The 18,606-nt window shown below is 32.9% G+C and overlaps 1 protein-coding gene across 6 annotated transcripts in view; it reads right to left on the minus strand.

Annotated features, from left to right (window-relative positions):
* Nucleotides 1-8,403: 8,403 nt before the first annotated feature.
* Kcnt2 (potassium sodium-activated channel subfamily T member 2) overlaps nucleotides 8,404-18,606 on the minus strand; it is a 360,005-nt gene continuing 349,802 nt past the window's right edge. For all 6 annotated transcript variants that reach the window (XM_005335358.4, XM_040276882.2, XM_005335357.4 and 3 more), the window contains one exon: nucleotides 8,404-11,056. In XM_005335358.4, coding sequence (XP_005335415.1) covers nucleotides 10,945-11,056 — 112 coding nt within the window. In that variant the 3' untranslated portion in view covers nucleotides 8,404-10,944. The remainder of the gene's footprint in view (nucleotides 11,057-18,606) is intronic.

Below are 18,606 nucleotides of genomic sequence, written 5' to 3' on the forward strand. Positions count from 1 at the left end.
ATGACTCCATTTTAACTTGACTAGTACAAAGACCGTGTTTCCAAATAATTCACATTCACAGTTTCTGGATGGACACAAATTTCGGTAAGACATTATCCAGAGTAGTATAGCAGGCCAATTTCTATAAGGTTTCTTACCATTTTCAGGTGCCTTATGGCCCAGAATCTCTGGCCATAGAGAACTGTTGATTAGATATTGAATATTCAGGCATAGCATCACAGAAACAGTATCTTTCAAATTTTGAGAGTGATCTTGGAAAATGATATGTCCTGTGAACCAGCAGCCAATATACATGATTCTATTTCTACTATAGTCAGAGAACCCCATTCTCACTTCCAAGATGGAGCTCAAATTAATATTTTTTTCAAGATTGTATGCAATGATGCACTTTTTAATATAGAAAGAGAAAGTGGGGAAAGTGTTATTTTCTTTTTTTGTTATTTATGGGGTTTCCGGTTTAGTGAATTTAGTACCCGAGCAAAGAAATTAAAGAAGGAACAAACATAATGCAGAAATCCTGGATTTGGAGCTGGATGAGTAAATTAGAAAAGATTTTCCATTTTCTCTTTGAAAAGTATATCTTAATCAATTCTGGGTGTAGTCATTGATTTTTGTTATGAAACTTAATAACCTAAAATTATAAATGTTTATTGTTTTTTGCTTCTGTAGGTTAGCTGGTGGTCTTGCTGGTCTGAGGCAGTCTTGGATGGAATGATGTCTGAGATTACTTGGAAAATTAGGTGATATAACGTGAACTAAGGCAGACTCGCTTATTTGGCAAGATGCTAGGTCTAGGAGCCTTAGCTGGAACCATTTTTTGCCTTCTGTGTGATTTCACATCCTTCAGGTCAGTCAGACCAGGATTCTTTACACAATATTTTTGGGATCTTAAAGAGGAGCAAAAAAGTCTGATTTTAAATACACAAGTCTTTTCATGAATTCTACTTTCATTTTCCTTCCTATTGTCCCATCGACTACAGCACTAACAGTGAGAGGAGGTACTGTACAGGATGGAACCATCCAATTATGTGTAGGATTATTATAACTACTTTGAAAAAAATCTACTACACTTGTTTAAATCAAGCAAACCTTATTTCCCTCATGTAAAGGAGAACTTTTATGAAGATACTGGAGATTACACTGTCTACTAGAGATAATGAGGCAGGTATGGAAAGCAGGAAAGAATCAGTGATGATTATGAAACTTGATTGGGGAAAAAAATGTAACCAGAATAATACTGCGTGGATGTATACTACATCCACTGCTAGACATTTTGTTTTGTTGGATGCCACAAGTGAGCATCATTACTGCTTCTGTAAGGTGACACTCATCAATTCAAACCACTCTTCCCTCTTCACTTTTTCAGTTTCTGATTGCAATCTTAGGGGAGAATAAGCCTACATCATTGAAAGTAGAAGAGTGAGGAATTTCTACCTTTATTTTTCATGGTGGAGTCAGGGAATTGCATTCCACTAATTCTATGAATATTTTAAAAAGTGTAACAGGAAGATCAGACATTGAAATGCCACTCACACATTCACACACACAAAAAAAACCCCACACATGCACAAAGTGTACACTACAGGAAAAAGTGTGTTCCTGTGCTTTGTAATAAAGGTATCCGGGCTTTAGGGACTGGGGATTTGAGATTTTGAGAGAAAAACATAAAAATAGACTTATATTATTCCACTTTTGCATGAAGATTCATGATCCTTCTTATTTGCTTTTTTTTTTTTTCCTTAGCTTTTCCTTTGCTCTGGTCAGATATACATACAAACAAATTTGAAAACAAGCCAAAAAAATCCCATCAGCTGATATAGAAATTGAAGTGAGAATAAAGCAATTAAATGTGTAAAATTAATGAGACTTGCATCATCTACCCTTGTCCACTTAATTCTGTACATTCATGTTAGTGATTTTTTTTTAATGCTAGAACTGAGAAAAAAGACTTTGAATTCAATCATTCCCTCACTACCTAAATTGAAACCAGTGGACTGATTTTTCTTTGTTCTCTAAACTGTAGACTGTGACTTGGGCAGTGTTTGGTGTGTGTGGGGGGGCTTTTGAAGTAAAATAGTGTTAGTTCTCTTCCAAATTTCTACCTCTACATGCATTATTATTCTCTCCCTTCATGAGACTGGAACACACCCATACACAAGAAATTAGAAGATAACTTTTTTTTTAAATAATGCAATTAGTTTACAGGATATAATTTGTGAAATATCAAGTATGCCATAGTATCTATAGTTTTAAGATAATATCTGTTAATCAATAAATATTTCCCAAAGTCAATAATCTAGAGTTGGAAGGCAAATGTTAAACAGTTGTGCCTTAGTAGTCAGTTTCTCTATCCTTTCTTCATTTATTATCTCAGAGTAGTCTCCTCTGCCTCAGAGTTAGGCACCTGGGAGCTGCTCTTTCTACCTCTTCTGTTCCTTCTCATCATTATCAGGTTTGCCTTGAGCCACCGGGTGACAGGTGAACACCAAGCAGACTGCTTTGTTCTACAAATATCAACTAGAGAAAATCATTTCAGTAATAAAAGTTGTAAAAATAAGGGAGGAAAAAACATGTAGGTTGAAGTGCAACATAGTGCAAAAATTTTAAAACAGTTGATCAATCCTTTCTTAAAATGTTACTATACCATCCCTGACATTGAAAATTTTTCTAGTCAAAGCTACTCCCAAGTTTTTCTTCATTGCAACCTGAGATAGGTCACTGACATATTCCCTCTTATATCACAGGGAACCCCTCTCTGAATTTGATCCTCTTTCTACCATCAAGATCACTCCTACAATCTTTTGGAGTCTGGTTAATCATCTCTCTAACTTTAGCCCATTCAGACTGTTTCCATAGAAACTTCTCTTTCAGTCAAATATGTTCAGTGATATGTTTCTAAACAAATAGTGTATTCTTTCCCTGAGAAAGGTTTTGCAACCACAGTTTAAATTTCTTCTCTATTGATCAAATACTAGATCACAATCTTACTCAAAGCAGCATAAGTACAAGGCGGGATAAGAGGTAGTCACAAAGGCTGGAATTACATAAGATTTTATATAGGGAATTTTTACTTATTATTATTAGTGAAAACATTGTGAGAATTTCCTTGAAAAAAATATTTTTATTACTTTTTCAAGGATTTTTTTTTCTATAAATATTTTGCAAAACGAAGTGAGTATCTAGAGTAAGTAAAAATCAGACAAAGTTAAAAGGCCAAAGAAATTGCATATGTGTTTCTCCACAGAGCAGATGTGGCATACTTGACAAATTGAAAACTGCACTGGGTTTGAAACACAGTGGAGAGGTAGTGAAACACAGTGGAGAGGTAAAGGCATGGGTCAGATCATGCCTGTTATGAGGCCTGCTTATTATTCTGGTCCTTATTCTAAGAACAATGAAGATCCTTTGGATGATTTTAACTGGGAATAAATGTAAATCTTTAAAGAAAACTTCTGACCATAATCTGGGGGGAAAAATGAGGAGGGAAATATTGAGTTTGAGAAACTCAATAGCACAGGAATATGCTAATATCTGAATACCCTGGTCTAAGAAGACAGTGGGAATATAGGATTTGAGAGACTTTTAGGAAATAGAATAACAGACCCATGAAGGATGTGATAGATTTTTTTCCAGTAGAGACCTACTTCTAAGCTTCTGAGGGCTTTGTGTTAACCATTTTTTTTTTAGTTCATGAGCATATATATCTATCAATTTCCACAAAACAAATTTAAGATGTCCACGTATACTGTGATTTTCTCCTACAAAATTCATTTCTAATTGCTATTCCAGTTACTATGGAAAGTGCTGTCATGTTCTTCAAATCCATTTGGAACAAGTCCTGGGTCCAAGGGCAATTGTAAGAAATGAACACACACAGAACATACTTTTTCAAGGAAAGCCTCACAATGCCTTCACTGATATTAATAAATAAAAGTTCCCTTTATGTGATTTTATAAAATCTTGGATTTTTTCAGGGCCTCTTAACCCATCCTTGTACTTGTGTTATTATTAGTCATAGTATGATCAGTATGTAGTCAATGAAGAAGAAACAAAATTTAAAATGTGGTTGCAAAATGTTTCTCAGGAAGAGAATGTTTTTTGTTTAGAAATATACCATTGGACATCTTTGGCTGAAAGAGAAGAAATGTGTTTGTGAGAAATGAACTTTTCAACTTTTTTTTTCTTTTAAAGCATCATTCCTGCCAAGTCACAGAATTGGGGAGTGACCAATCACCTTTCTACATGGCCCAAACGCCCCACAATTAGTTCCTGAATACCTGAGGTTCAAGTAGCTGTCTCTCTAAATGTAAGCTCAATGCACCACAGCAGGATGCAAGATGCGGTAGCTGCAATACGGATTATGTCAAAAGAGGTGATCAATATTGTATGCACAAAACAAATTACCTACCCCAGCTCATCATCTGTATCCTGTAGTTTATTCTATGATGATATTGGATGAGTTACAAAGAAGCAATTGATTTCAGATTCAGATGAAAATTGGCTTCTATCTGTGATACAAAAAGATGTTAAATTACTTCACTAAGTTATTTCAAGGTTATATGAATTCGGTAATTGCTTTGGTGGCCGTTTTATATAAAAAAGTAAATAAATTGAAAGACGTTAGGAAAGTTTGATTCTTTTAATATAAAAAAATGCTTTCAAAGTCCAATAATTGTAGGGCAGTGCAAATCTTGTCAATATCTTTTAATAATAGCTCCTTAAGAAAAACTTTACAAACATTACAGGAACTACTTCAAAACACTAAACCAGTGTTTATGCAGATTCCTAATAGTAGACTTTTTAAAAATATTGTTTTTAGTTGTATATGGACACAATACCTTTATTTTATTTATTTATGTTTATGTGGTATTGACGATAGAACCCAGTGCCTCCTCACATGTGCTAGACAAATGCTCTACCATGAAGCCACAACCCCAGCCCCTCTAACAACACACTTTTTAAGAATATATGAATATCATGTATATGTTTATAATATTTCAGAAAAACTCAGAATGTGAACATGGCTCCCAGATCATAAATTATCATTTTACAAAAGAATTTTATTAAATAATTTTTTAAATTTTTGTATTCCATTGGGCATCTTTGGCTGAAAGAGAAGAAATGTGTTTATAAGAAATGGACACTTCAACTTTTATTTTCTTTCAAAGCAACATTCCTGCCAAGACGTAGGATTGGGGAGTGACCAATCACCTATCCATATGGTTAAAATGCCTGCAATTAGTTCTTTTTAAAAATATATTTCATTTTCAAAATCCAGTCATTTATAGCCAACTGAAAAAAATATATGGCAATCTTTGGCCACAATGTGATACTACTTTTGCAATAACATATTATTAAATAAAATGAACATATTCCATTATAAAAGGGAAAATGATTTTTCCTTTATCAAATATTGTAATCATATTGATAAATAGGTAGAACATTTCAATTTTCAGGTAGAATATTTTCTATTTCAAAAATATGTGTATTGAAATTTTTATATTCCAAAATGACTGAAGAACCATCCTCTCTCTGGCTAACTTAGGTTTTCAAGTTTAACACAGTGACACAAAGGTAACTGATTATCTTTCCCTAGCTTCAAATTAAATTATAAGTTGCCTAGTACAAGGATAAATCTTAATTTGGCTAAAGTGAGAACTGAGAATTACTTGCATGATGTTCAGTGCTTCCAAAGAAAGAATTTTTCTCCTTTAGTTAGTGATAATAAATCAAGCACAGCTACTTAATTATCTTCAGCAACATGTTTTCCTGGGTAAATGTCAGTCATTTCACAGCATGCTTTTTGCCAGAAACATTAAAAATTAGTTTGTTTTCATTAGAAAAAAGATCATAAGATATTTCTTTTTCAAAATCCAGTCATTTATAGCTTAGTTGGCTGAAGAACAAAGTTGAAGCATTTTTTTTCAAATAGTCATCGTTTTTTCCATATTTTACCTCTGAGTTTGAATTATTAGTAAAGGCAGTAAACATGTTATATTTATATTACTCCAGTGTTTTGGTTACTTATACTATCCCATGAATGTATATTTGTAAAATCTTTTATTATAAAACTTTAGATCATTTCCTATATTGGTCATTGCTCTACATAGAAATCAAATTCTATTAAACCACTTGAGATTATTTTGTTTATCTATTATTACTACAATATATAGCCATACTTGTCCTGCCTAATGTACATCACAAAAGATGTTTCTTTATGAAAACATATGACAGACTGACAACCTTTTGGGGTCTCATTCTGTGTTCTCAAGTAAAATTTGAAATTCATCACATTTGATGCAAATTAGTAAAGTTTTTGAAATATGGCAATAATCAGTAATAAAATACTTATAATTCTATAATTATTTTTTCTGTGATATAATTTGTGTCCATATAGCTATATAGTATACTTATAGGTAAACCTGAACTTCAGTACTTACCTCATTTCTAGTAATAGTGTCTCAGTGGCTCTTTCTTTTGCTGATTAAAGATTTTCAGAGAAAAAAATAAATGATTGCATTTTAATGAGAATCTTGCCTAAAGAGTTCATATGATTGTTTAATAATATACAGATCACAGATTGAAAATCATAAATTTAGAAATGCTTCCTTTTCAGATTGCAAGTCTAAAGCTATCTAGCTTGCTATCTCTAGACTTAAATGCATTTTATGTATGATGAAAAAACGGAACACATAAATCTTTGTATGGAGCTATAACTTTCTTTGACATGTGACTAATTTATGGTGCAATTCATGAAATATTTCTATTATGAATTTTTAAAAAATAGATTTCTTTTTTATTTTTACTAAAATATTTTAATTAAATACAGTTCTATTAGATTATAACATACAATGTAAGTTTATTATAAGTTCAATTACTGTTTTTAAGAATTACTATTTATAACCTTAGATTGACGGAGAAACTTAAAGCTGGCCTAATACCACTAGGCTTCTCCAAATGAGACAGACTAGAGATCAGTCTTATAAAAAATAAGAAAGATCAAAATGAAATCCAAGTGGCCTAAAGTATGTTATCTGTCAGAAAAGTTTCCTGGTTGATACTATTCTTATGTTGAATTTGCCTAAAGTCTGTCTCTCTGATTTGCAGTCATAAGAATTTGATGTTGTCATTATTTAATGTTTGAGTACATAAAGAATTGCTGATTATATATCATATATCAGACCAGGTCCAGTTTGGAAATAGAAACTAAAGTGATTTGTGCAGAGAACATTTTATATAATGAAATATTAACTGTAACAGAGCACTGGATTAATAACAGATTGGCTAGCAGTATGTAAAGAAAACTTGGAAATAATTAAATTATAGCAGCTATAGGGAATATCTATTATCTTTAGGGCCGAGAAGAAGTGCTCCAGGAAAAGAATACAGAATTCAAATGTAAACTCCTTTGGGTATGGTACAGCTGTGGTTCACAGGATGGCAAAGAAATCATTACGATGCTGCAATAGCAGAAAAAGCTGGAAGTCTGCCCTTTAGTGTGCAGGCAAAGTGACCCATGAGGTATTGTCTCTCTGCAGAGACTCTACTACAAATCCATCTGATGGGGTGCTAGGGGGAATCTTCTGGCCCAGGGTGCTGACAGCTACATATTCTGGCATGTGTTCTCTGGAGAAGCCACTACACTGAAGTATCAAGAGTAAGAAACTGTACATGCTGCAGGAACCAGTCATTTGGGAGGAGAGAGCTGACTTGACTTGGGAATTTTTTTGGTCTATGCTCATTAGTGTTTCCTAATATCCAGATCCAGATATAAGGAAGGTAAAAAGAAACCCATGTAACTCATCTTTGGGCTGTTCCTCAAGTTCCATTTACCTACTCAGCTTTTCTTCTTCTTCTTCCCACTGTTAAGAGTCTTCTATTTGTATTATTAATATGATATTCAAGGGTTATAAAGGTATCTTAGCAGGAAGACTAGGGAGAAAGGTGCCTACTCCATTTACTTGGAACCAGAAGTCTATTAATGCATTTAAAACTGTTTTTCTTTCCCCTGAATCAATGTTTTCTGGACTTTAAATTAGCACATTGGGATGTCATTCTCTGCTTTATGAAAAATACTTCTTGTTTGGCACCTGCATTAGGTTTCCTTCCTGCCACTTTCTTTTCTCGTTTCTTTCTTCTCATTGCTCACTCCCTCCTTTCTAGCTCTTCCCCTCTGGCCCCTTTCCTTTCTATGTTCTTCTATCTTGTCATAGTAAAATTACTATTCAGAATCTATTATGATAGAAAGTAATTTATTATTTACGGCTTTATTAAGTTCTCTCTCTTCCAATGGGATCCCTTTGATGTTTAGTTTGGATTTGAAATATAAAAGTAACAAAAATGAATTTTATAGTTACAAAATATACTTTGTGTAAACAAGTTTTGGCAAAAATCACAAATAGGTTTCATCATCAGAAATAATTTTATTATTTATTCTAAAGCAATTCAATGTAACTGGTAGCAAAATGGTACACAGACAATAAACAGAACCAATTCCCATAGGGCTACAAGGACCATTATTGACTTTATGTTTTATTTTCAATGTGCTAGTGTAATTATTTTAAAAAGGCAACAGTTTGTTAAAATTATTTTATAAGCATGTTTTATTTTTTTAAATAACCGGAGAGACTAATAAACTATTATTATTATAGCAAGCTGATATGAACTCTGTCAAATATTAAATTTGGGATAACGTTTATAATAAAAAATAATTACTTTAAAAGTTATCAAACAAAATTTTTAGTCTTATAGGAAATATAATTATATCCTAGCTTAAAATCCTAGTCTTAACAACTGTCAAAATGCAAAAATACTAAACTTCAGATCTTGTGGGGAAATAGAAGATTTGTAAAATCTTATTTTATTCCTAAAAATAACCATAATGGAGTAAAAAAATGTCAACTCAAAGAAACATCATACTTGACTATCAGTGTGCAAATATGAAACAAGTTCAGTATGTTCCTTATTCTTTTCCATTACATCATTAGTTCAATTCTGTCGTCAATTTTAACAATTATATGATAGGTGTATTTGTCAAATATATTTCACATTTATAACATACACACACATATATGCATACAATCATTAAGTTTTAAGGCATGCTCCCAATTTTAAATAACTTGTCATAATTCTACTTCTCTAACCAATTAGAGAAGAATAAAGAGAGCTTCTCTCTGGGGAGAAATTGTTGATGTTCTTGCCATTCTAAAATATGGGTATTGCAAATTATATTTAAAAATTAAAAAAAAAACTCATTTCAATCCCCAAGTCCAAATGAGCAATGACAATATTCTTTGATTTCATATTGTATGTCTTTCATTTTTTCCTATGTAATTATTAGGGAAATATTAGGATTTCTTTATATTTTTAAAAATAAATTTCTATTTTCTTTTCAGTTGATCTGCTTCATTATTTTGTAAAAAGGACAGAAATGTCCCTTACTATTCTTGAGGTCCTAGTATTATTTCATGAATGGAAACTCAATGTCAAATTAAGGAATTTTAAAAAATAGGCAATTAGAAGAAAAATATATTAAAAAATTTAGCAAAGTCTATCCCACAGTAACACTTTAACACCCTTCTACCACCAGGCAAACTATCTGTGCTTTCTCTTGTACTTTTTGGTCTATTTATATAGGGAAAGAAAACAATCCAACAAAAGCATCAGTGTCTCCAAGGGCCAATTTATATTTAAATTTATAACTGTCAAATTCTGAAAAATTCATGTTAAATTTAAAGGGCAAGGATTACCTATTTTTTAATGCTCATTCCTCACCAAGTTCAAATACAATAGTATGAATTATTTCTAAAATTCCATAACAGCATCTTTGTCTTATCCATTTTTATGATTTATTTTAGTTTCTGTTTACTCATTGTCCTCTACATTGGTCATTTTCCCAAAATTGAGACAAAAAATTTTAACATCCTATTTTGAGGGCAATTAATTTAATGTCAAAGACATATGGAGGATGTTAAGGTTTTGACATATTTCTGTAGTCCATAAAAAGTACAAATATTTTTCCTTCAATTTTAAATTATTTTTCTGGTGAAATTAACTACATAGATATATAAAAAATGTTAAAGTTCAAGAGTCTAATGAAAATCATCTCTGCATATTTCAGAAATCCAGTTACTGTTTCAATTTTTGGAATAAAATTAAAATCAACAACTGTTTATTAAGTGTTTTTTCTATGCTAGGCATTCTTTTAGGAGAATAATATTTACTTTTTAATACACTTTTCTTAGCATAAAGTGTGTGCTGGTTATAAGGTCACCAAAATATTCAGTACTTCATATTTCTTTTTATGTTTTAATTTCTTCTGTGTAATTAAACATGCTATGAACATCTCATTTCTAAACTAATATATCATATGAAAAGGCAGACAGAAAGGGTTAAAATGACTTTAAGATTTGTATGCTAAAGCAAACTCTGATTCTTATACAAAAATCAGCCACGCAAGTTTGTTGGGTAGTCTCTAGGCAGAGAAGACTAGACATTTATGATGAGCTCAATTTTATAAAACAGCAAGTTTAAAGAATATGCTATGACACATTTAATTTTTAAGAGGAGTAACAATCTTCAATGTCCTTTGGGACATACCAAATACTAAAATTTTTCATTACTTCATAAAACCTTAATTTTTGTTAAGTTGGCTTCATATAGTTCAAGTTATTGTCAAAGAGTTGAATATCAGATTTAATTTTTTTTTGTTTTACTTTTGGTTTTCAGATTCATTCCACTGTTGTCTTTTAAGTAGTAATAGGGGAAGTACCAATAAATAATACATAGAGTTTCAAAATGATCTACACTTCTAAGAGAATAGATTTTTGCTTTAGTAGGAAAGAGTTAAATATATTTCAGTATAGTTTCTTTTAATTTCTGCAACACTTTTGCTGTTTCAAGCAAGATCCTTATACGAAAAAGTAGTCTCTTATTTTCCTTTTATCAAAGTTGAGTTTCCTCCCTTGAGTCTTGATTAGTGGCATTGCAGATGCTGTTTTTCCGACTGGGTTCACTATTTGGAAGGTAAGCCAGTGGATCTGGTCGGATTAAGTATCTGATGAAAGAGAAAACAGGAAATCACTTTGCAATAGTAAATAAAGGCAACATTATTTGACACTGACACAATGAATTTCTACTTTGTAATAAGCTCTGATTTCAGGTTATATAAACTGTTTTCTTTAAATAAAACTAATAAAAAGACCAATTGGTAGAAAGACTAACTATTGAGTTAGTCTATAAAACTTTGCAAGGTTTATATTATTCTTTCTATACATGATAAGATAATGATAATGAATACTGATGAATCATAATGAGTCATGAATTATATCACTACTTTTCAATTGTGATCCATTTCAGCATTGTTGTCATCTTATTCATTTTTATGATTTATTTTAGTTTTCTATTGACTCACTATCTCTTCCATTGGTCATTTAACTATCAAGGAGGTGGGCATCCTAGACATCATTCTTTCATTTCTTAAATTCTCAATTTTATTTATCTTATTCATAAAATGAGACATTTGATTAAGTAATTCCTATGACCTTTCTAATTTTAAAATATAATCATTATATAAAATTAATGATTTAATAAGTATTGCAGTGCATATTATGCATGAAAATACTTGAGTATTCATTTAAAATTAGTTTAGTGTTCATCTAAAATTAAGTGATGTTATAATGAGAATAAAAATGCATAAAAATAATTTTTAATTCATTCTACACATAAATAGAAAAAAAAAGTTCATCTGCCAAACTCAAACTTTTCATTAATGGTAGGATTTGTTTTAAGATGGATGTTTTATTTCACACTGTGAAATGATCTCTGTCAACAGCACACACCTTTTGGGCACCTGTAGGACCAGTGCTAGCATCTGGCAATACAAAGCAGTCTCAGTCTCAAAATCTCACCCCTGCCCTGCAGGAGACTAGAGTATAGCTTCTGAAGCATATATAAAGAAGACAGGAAATTTCAAATAGCCACAAAGAAGAGAAGAAAGAATTGGGAACTACTTTCTCTTAAGAGATTTGAGTTGAACTTGTCACTGCAGGTGTGAGAAGAGAGGAGGGGGGAGGCCATTCCTGAGCTGGACAACTAGGGGAACAGAGGAAGGGCTGTTCCTAACATGCTTAGAAAATGCGTTTGACTTCACATGACTGGTGAGACCAAGAAACAGTGGTGGGCAGAGTCAGAAAGAAAGGCAAGAAATAGCTAATGAAGGATCTTCAGCTTCAGGGAAAAACAATTTTTTTGGTTATTGTTCCAAAGGTAGTGGGAAGCCACTGATGGTTAGGAAGAAAGAGGATAGCAAATGTAATGCAAGATTCCAAGACAGTTTTTTCCAGGTAAAAATGAAAGCAATATTTTATGTTCCTATAATGATTTTAGGAGGAAGTAGAAAATATGAGTGGAGCAATCAATTAAAAAGTGAGAACTCAATGAAAATCATAATTTTCTCTTAAGGATTAAAGGGAAATATTTATAAAATATAGCCCTTAATTTAAGTGAGAAAGAGTATTAAAAGCACTGCAGTCTATTTTTTTCAATCAAAAGTTGAGAGTAGTGTCTTTGAATCTGTTTACTGGATTTTGCTATCTTTGTACACTATTTTATAATTACTTAAAATATCAATAGCATTATAGATTGATGAAGAAAATTAATAGTGCACATTAAGCCCTTTAATGCCATATCATTTAGTGATTTTTTTTAAATCAAATTAATGCTGCCAGTTCAATTGGAATGAACTTTTGAAGGTGAATTTTTAGAATCACATAAAAGGCACATGTATAATCCACTATCTATTAAATTTATCGAAGTTGTGACAAAAGTTTCTTCCTCTATTGTTATCACTACTACAAGTGTAATAAAGCAAATTTCTTAAGCTGTATTTTTAATATTTTTAGTTGTACATGAACACAATAACTTTATTGTATTTATTTATCTTTATGTAGTATTGAGGATGGAACCCAGTTCCTCACATGTGCTAGGCAAGCACTCTGCCACTGAACTACAACACAACCTTATGCTGTATTTTTATATGCTACATATGATGGAATATTTTTTCATGATAATTTGCCATCACTCAAATTCTACTAAAATATATTTCAGTGCCACAAACATAGATTACTGCAATGATGTAATAATGGTTTTTATAGAAGTCAAGTTGAGATTTTAGATTAAAAATAACAGAAAATAAAAGCATTCAAAGGGGAGGAAAAAGTTCCAAACATACATGCATTTTACCTGTATACATTATACCATATATGATTTATTTATAAACTGAAAGATTTCAGAAATAATTTAGTCAAATACATACATATATGATATGGGAATATGTCCATAGACTTCAAAGGATAACAATATATTTTTGATAATTCTTTCAAAAATAATCATGGAAAATAATTTTGTTAGGGTTAAGATACTTAACCTATTTTGAAATACAAGTCAAGTAAGCATAACTAAATGAAAACTATATAATGAATACAATTGTATTATTTGGAAAGAAGTATAAGAAGGTTTGTATTAATGAGGTAGCCTGAAGAATTCATAGATATTGCTTATATTTATGTGTTTAAAGAAAAGAATATTTATTTAATAATTTAATTATTTATTTATTTCGCTCTCCCTAAAACCAAACACTACTCTATAAGTTAACATTCAGTTTTCTATTCTTTCTTATTTATACACTTTGGAAAAAGTCATTCCCATTTAGCTTACTTAATCTATAAAATATAAAAAAATACTTCCTATATAGAACTAATTGATCTTCAAAGCTGCAGTATTATATATCTATACGCTTTCTAGACATTTATGCTTAGCACTTTAAGAAATATATCTAGATCCAGTTCATTATCTTTTTCCTCCAGTCAACAATCCCTCTTCCCAGTTTGAGAAATTGGTAGACTCCTTCTTCCTCAATTCCCACATCAGTAATGAAGTATCATTCTTTGCCTCCATACATACATTTACATAGGAACTTACCTTTACAATCCATTGTCTTGATACTGTGACAGGTTATCTCCCTCATGCCTGCTTCTGAACTGCTTTCCCTACTTTCAGGCCCATTTCAACCATAATCCACCCTGATTAGCATACCTGAGGGATGACATCAGCAAGATGGATGAGGAGAGGTGTCTGGCACCTTTCCCTCCAAAATGAAGAACCAAATCAAGGGGCTATTTCTCTGGAGTGTTTAAAACAGAAGACCAAAGTTCAGTGGGAAGTTGCAGAGATGTCATTGAAGAGACATGAAAACTTTATAAAGAAGGGAACTGAGTAAACAGCATCTTCTGTACATCTCCCAATATCAAGTCTGAACCAAAAAACTTCATGTGGAGGTCCTACTTAGGCAGAAGAACCCCAGCAGTCTCATTCTCTCCATAGACACCCTAAGCATTTACTGCTGGATATCCCCACAGTCCATGAAGGTCTTGAACCCAGCTTGGGGAGCTGTGGGTTATTATACCAGTGTATTAACATCAACAAAGAGCACAAAACACACTGTGCCCTTCCCTGTCCAGGCTCCTGCAGAACACCATCTTGAGATCCTACCCACCCATGTGAGGCAGCCAGATATCTAAGGCCTGCAAACCAGCTGAATTCCCCTGCCCACCCTCCCACAGTCCCCAGCAAACAGCTGGGCAGCCTTCCCTGAGTGGCTCAGCCTGATGAGGTTTGGGGATAGCAGAGAGGCCTCCCCACCACACACCTCCAGCCTGGTAAACAGATGGGAGGCCAGACCACCCAGAATTAGCCTGGGGAAGCAGCTGAACCAACCCTAAACAGGTTGGCCAACAGAGGCTCTGGGATCAGATGGGCAGCCACACCTAACAACCGCTGGCAGGATACCCTGAACTGCTCAAACTACAGGTGCCTAGGAAGCAAAAGGGCAACTTTACCTATTCTCCTGAAGCTACTAGAAGTACTAGGAAGCCTCTCTTGAGAAAATTAGATGACTGAGGATCAGAATTGTATCCAGAACCCCAGGAAACAGCCAAGTAATTTGTCTTGAATGATTTAGTCCATAAAGGCCTTTGGAAGCATGTAGGTAGAAGTAGCCCCATCCACATATCTTCAGCCCCAGAAAACAACTGGACTGCCTATCCTGAGCAGGCTGGGGATAGATCTTGCTAAGTCACCTCTATAGCCCTGGGATATTTCAGGACAACCTAATCATGCCTGTCTGTGTAGCCTCCTGTATGGCTTTTAAAAGATAATAGGTAACCTTGCTCTGCTACCAGAATCACTGCTCCACAACACGTATTTCCACAGAGACAGCCCCATTTCCACACAGCCCTCAGAAACAGATGGATGCTCTGTCTATACTGATGGTCCAGGTCCATCTTGCCAGCGTGAGCCTGCCAGACTGGATCTACTGGATCCTAACATAACCTATGGAACATAATAAGTATCCTACAACTGCAGTTAAGAGTAAATTATTAAGAGCCACTAACTAACCAACCACATTCAAGAGGGTTGCATCCCTGCTGGCAGTGCAAACCATGACCTCTAAGGCCTAGGCCGCTGAGACACTCCGGGGCATCACCAGCATTGATCATGACTATGGAAACTGCACAGACAGGACCGTAAGGCACCTATGTGGAAACAAAACAAACATAGCCTCTTTAGACCCTAGGTCATCACAGAAAATTATGTAACTGAGAAAATCATATTATAAAATCAGTAGAGGCAACTGACCCTTCAGTTACACAATTACCAATGTACAGACACATGGAGCATGAAAAGCAGAACATAGTGTGACATCTCCAAAGGAACACAAGAACTCTCTAGCAACAGACTCCAAAGAAGAACAAGTTGACTAATTACCTGGCAAATAATTTAAAACAATGACTTTAAGAAAACTCAATAGGATAGGAGAGAATACAGACAGAACATTCAATAAAATTGGGAATGTAATTCATGATCTAAGTGAAAAAGTCAGCAAAGTCAGAGTTCATAAAAAAGAACCCAACAGAAATCTTGGAGCTAAAGAAATCAATAAATGAAACAAAAGAATGAAGAAAGTCTACAAGACTTATAGGACACTAGTAAGTGACCAACAGTTGCATTATTGGCATTCCAGAATAAGAAAAGGAAAAAGGCAGAGAAAACCCATTCAAAGAAATAATTGCTGAAATCTTTTAAATCTTGTAAAAGATATGGGCATCCACATTCATAGAACTCAAAGGACTCCTAATAGATTAGACTCAATAACAGGTTCTCTGAGGCATTTTACAGGCAAACTGTCAAAATTGCAAGACATTCCCCCTTTGTATTTCTTTCTTCTTTGATTTTCTAAGTCTGGCTTATTTCACTTAGCATAAAGTTCTCCAATTCCATTTATTTAGCAGCAAATGCCATAATTTCCAAGGGAAAGGGAGGAAAAAAGGAAAAAGAGAAGAAAAAGGAATGAATTTGAGCAAATTATACTATGTGTATGTATGAATATTTCAAAATTCATTCAGATTTAATATGTAATTATAATGCATCAACTAAAAGATAAAATAGAAGACAGACTAATTGAGTAGATGAAGAGTATCTGAGGAAGGGTGGAAAAGAGGAAGTACTTTGATTGAAAGAAAATGGAGAAAACTATATATTCATATATGAATATGTCAAAATGACCCCAATTATTTTAACTATGATGCCCTAAAAATAAATGAATAAACCAATAAGAAAAGTTCAATACCAAGAGTGATTTCTAAAAAAAATCAAGAGAAAAGCATCAAGTCATACATAAGGGAATCCGCATTGGTCTAAAAGCAGACTTCTCAGCAGAATCCTCAAGGGCCAGGATAGAATGGGATATATTCAAAGTCCTAAAGGAAAAAGGAAAAACAAAAACACAAACACAAACAAAATCAAACAAACAAAAAACCCAGCCAGTCCTAGAATGCTATACATGGCAAAGTTATATTTCAGAAATGAAGGAAAAATAAAGACTTTCCAAGACCTGCAAAAATGGATAGAATTCATCACCACCAGATCAGCTATATAAGAAATACCTAAGGGAGTCTTCTAGTAGAAGTAAAACAATAATAATAACAATCCTGCAAATGTGCAAGTTTACAAAAATTACCTGCGGAGTCAATATATATAAAAGAGAAGAGAATAAAACCCTATCAATACAGAAAACCATCAAATTACAAAGATGAACAATAAGATAGGATATGCAAAACAACTACAGAAATTAACCAAAGGAGAAGACTATGGCTTTACTTATCAATAGTGAGCTTGTATATAAACAAAATATATTCTGCAAATAAAAGGCTTAAACTGGAGGGATGGATTTAAAAAACAAACAAATGAAAAATGATCCAATGGTAAAATGCCTACAAGAAACTCTTTCATCAGTAAAGGCACACACAGACTGAGAGTGAAAGGACAGAAAAAGATAAGGCAAGCAAACCAAAATGGGAAGCAAGGAGAAATGACAGTTATTTCATATAAAATAGACATTAAGTCAAAAACTGCATGTAGAGATAAAGAAGGTCACTATGTGATAGTAAAGTGATCAATAAAACAAAGAAATAACAATTATAAATATATATACATGTGATGCAAGTGTGTCCAGTTATTTAAATCAAACATTCTTAAATGCTAAATGAAACATCCTTTCATTTGAAAAGGAAAAGTGGATCCAGGACAGTAGATTTCAACATCCCATTTTAATCATTGGATAGATCATCCAGACAAAAAATCCATAAAGAGACATTGGAGTTAAACTACACTATAGATTAAATTGACCTAATGACATATCACAGAATATTCCATCCAGCAGTTGCAGAATTGACATTCTTTTCATCCATATGTAGCACATTATCTGGCACAGACCACTGCTGGGCCACAAGTCTCAAGAAATACCAAAAACTGAAATCATAACGTGTTTTTTTTTTTCTGACCATAGTGAAAGAAGCTAGAAGTCAGTAACAAGAGGTTCTTTAGAAATTTTACAGATACAAGGGAATTAAATAATGTTCTCTGAAATGACAAATGTCAGTGAAGAAATCAAAAGGAAATTAAAAAAATTATTAGAAGAAATTGAAAATGAAAACACAACATAGCAAAATCTATGTTATACAGTAAAAACAGTACTAAGAAGGAAGCTTTTTTTTGAGAGAGAGAGAGAGAGAAAGAGAGAGAGAGAGAGAGAGAATTTTTTTAATATTTATTTTTTAGTTTTCAGGGGACACAAAATCTTTATTTTATTTTTATGTGGTGCTGAGGATCAAACCCAGCACCCTGCGCATGCCAGGCGAGTGCGCTACTGCTTGAACCACATCTCCAGCTCCATAAAAATAAGCTTTTAAAAATACACACCTACATTACAAAAAGGATTTCAAATAATCCAATGGTACAACTCAGGGAAGAAGAAAAGCAAGACTAAACCTCACTCAAAATTAGTGGAAGGAAATAAATAATCAAGAGCAGAACATAAATAAAATAAAGAGAAAAAAATCATACATATATATATGTAGATATATATAAACATATCAACAAAGTGAAGTCTAACTCTCACTAATGTTTTCCTCCTTAAATATACTTTTATTAATTAACTATATGCAATTTGAAGTCAAAGAAAATGTCTTAATTATCATCATATCACAT

The sequence above is a fragment of the Ictidomys tridecemlineatus genome, chromosome 10 (genome assembly GCF_052094955.1).
Source record: "Ictidomys tridecemlineatus isolate mIctTri1 chromosome 10, mIctTri1.hap1, whole genome shotgun sequence".
NCBI lineage: Eukaryota > Metazoa > Chordata > Mammalia > Rodentia > Sciuridae > Ictidomys > Ictidomys tridecemlineatus.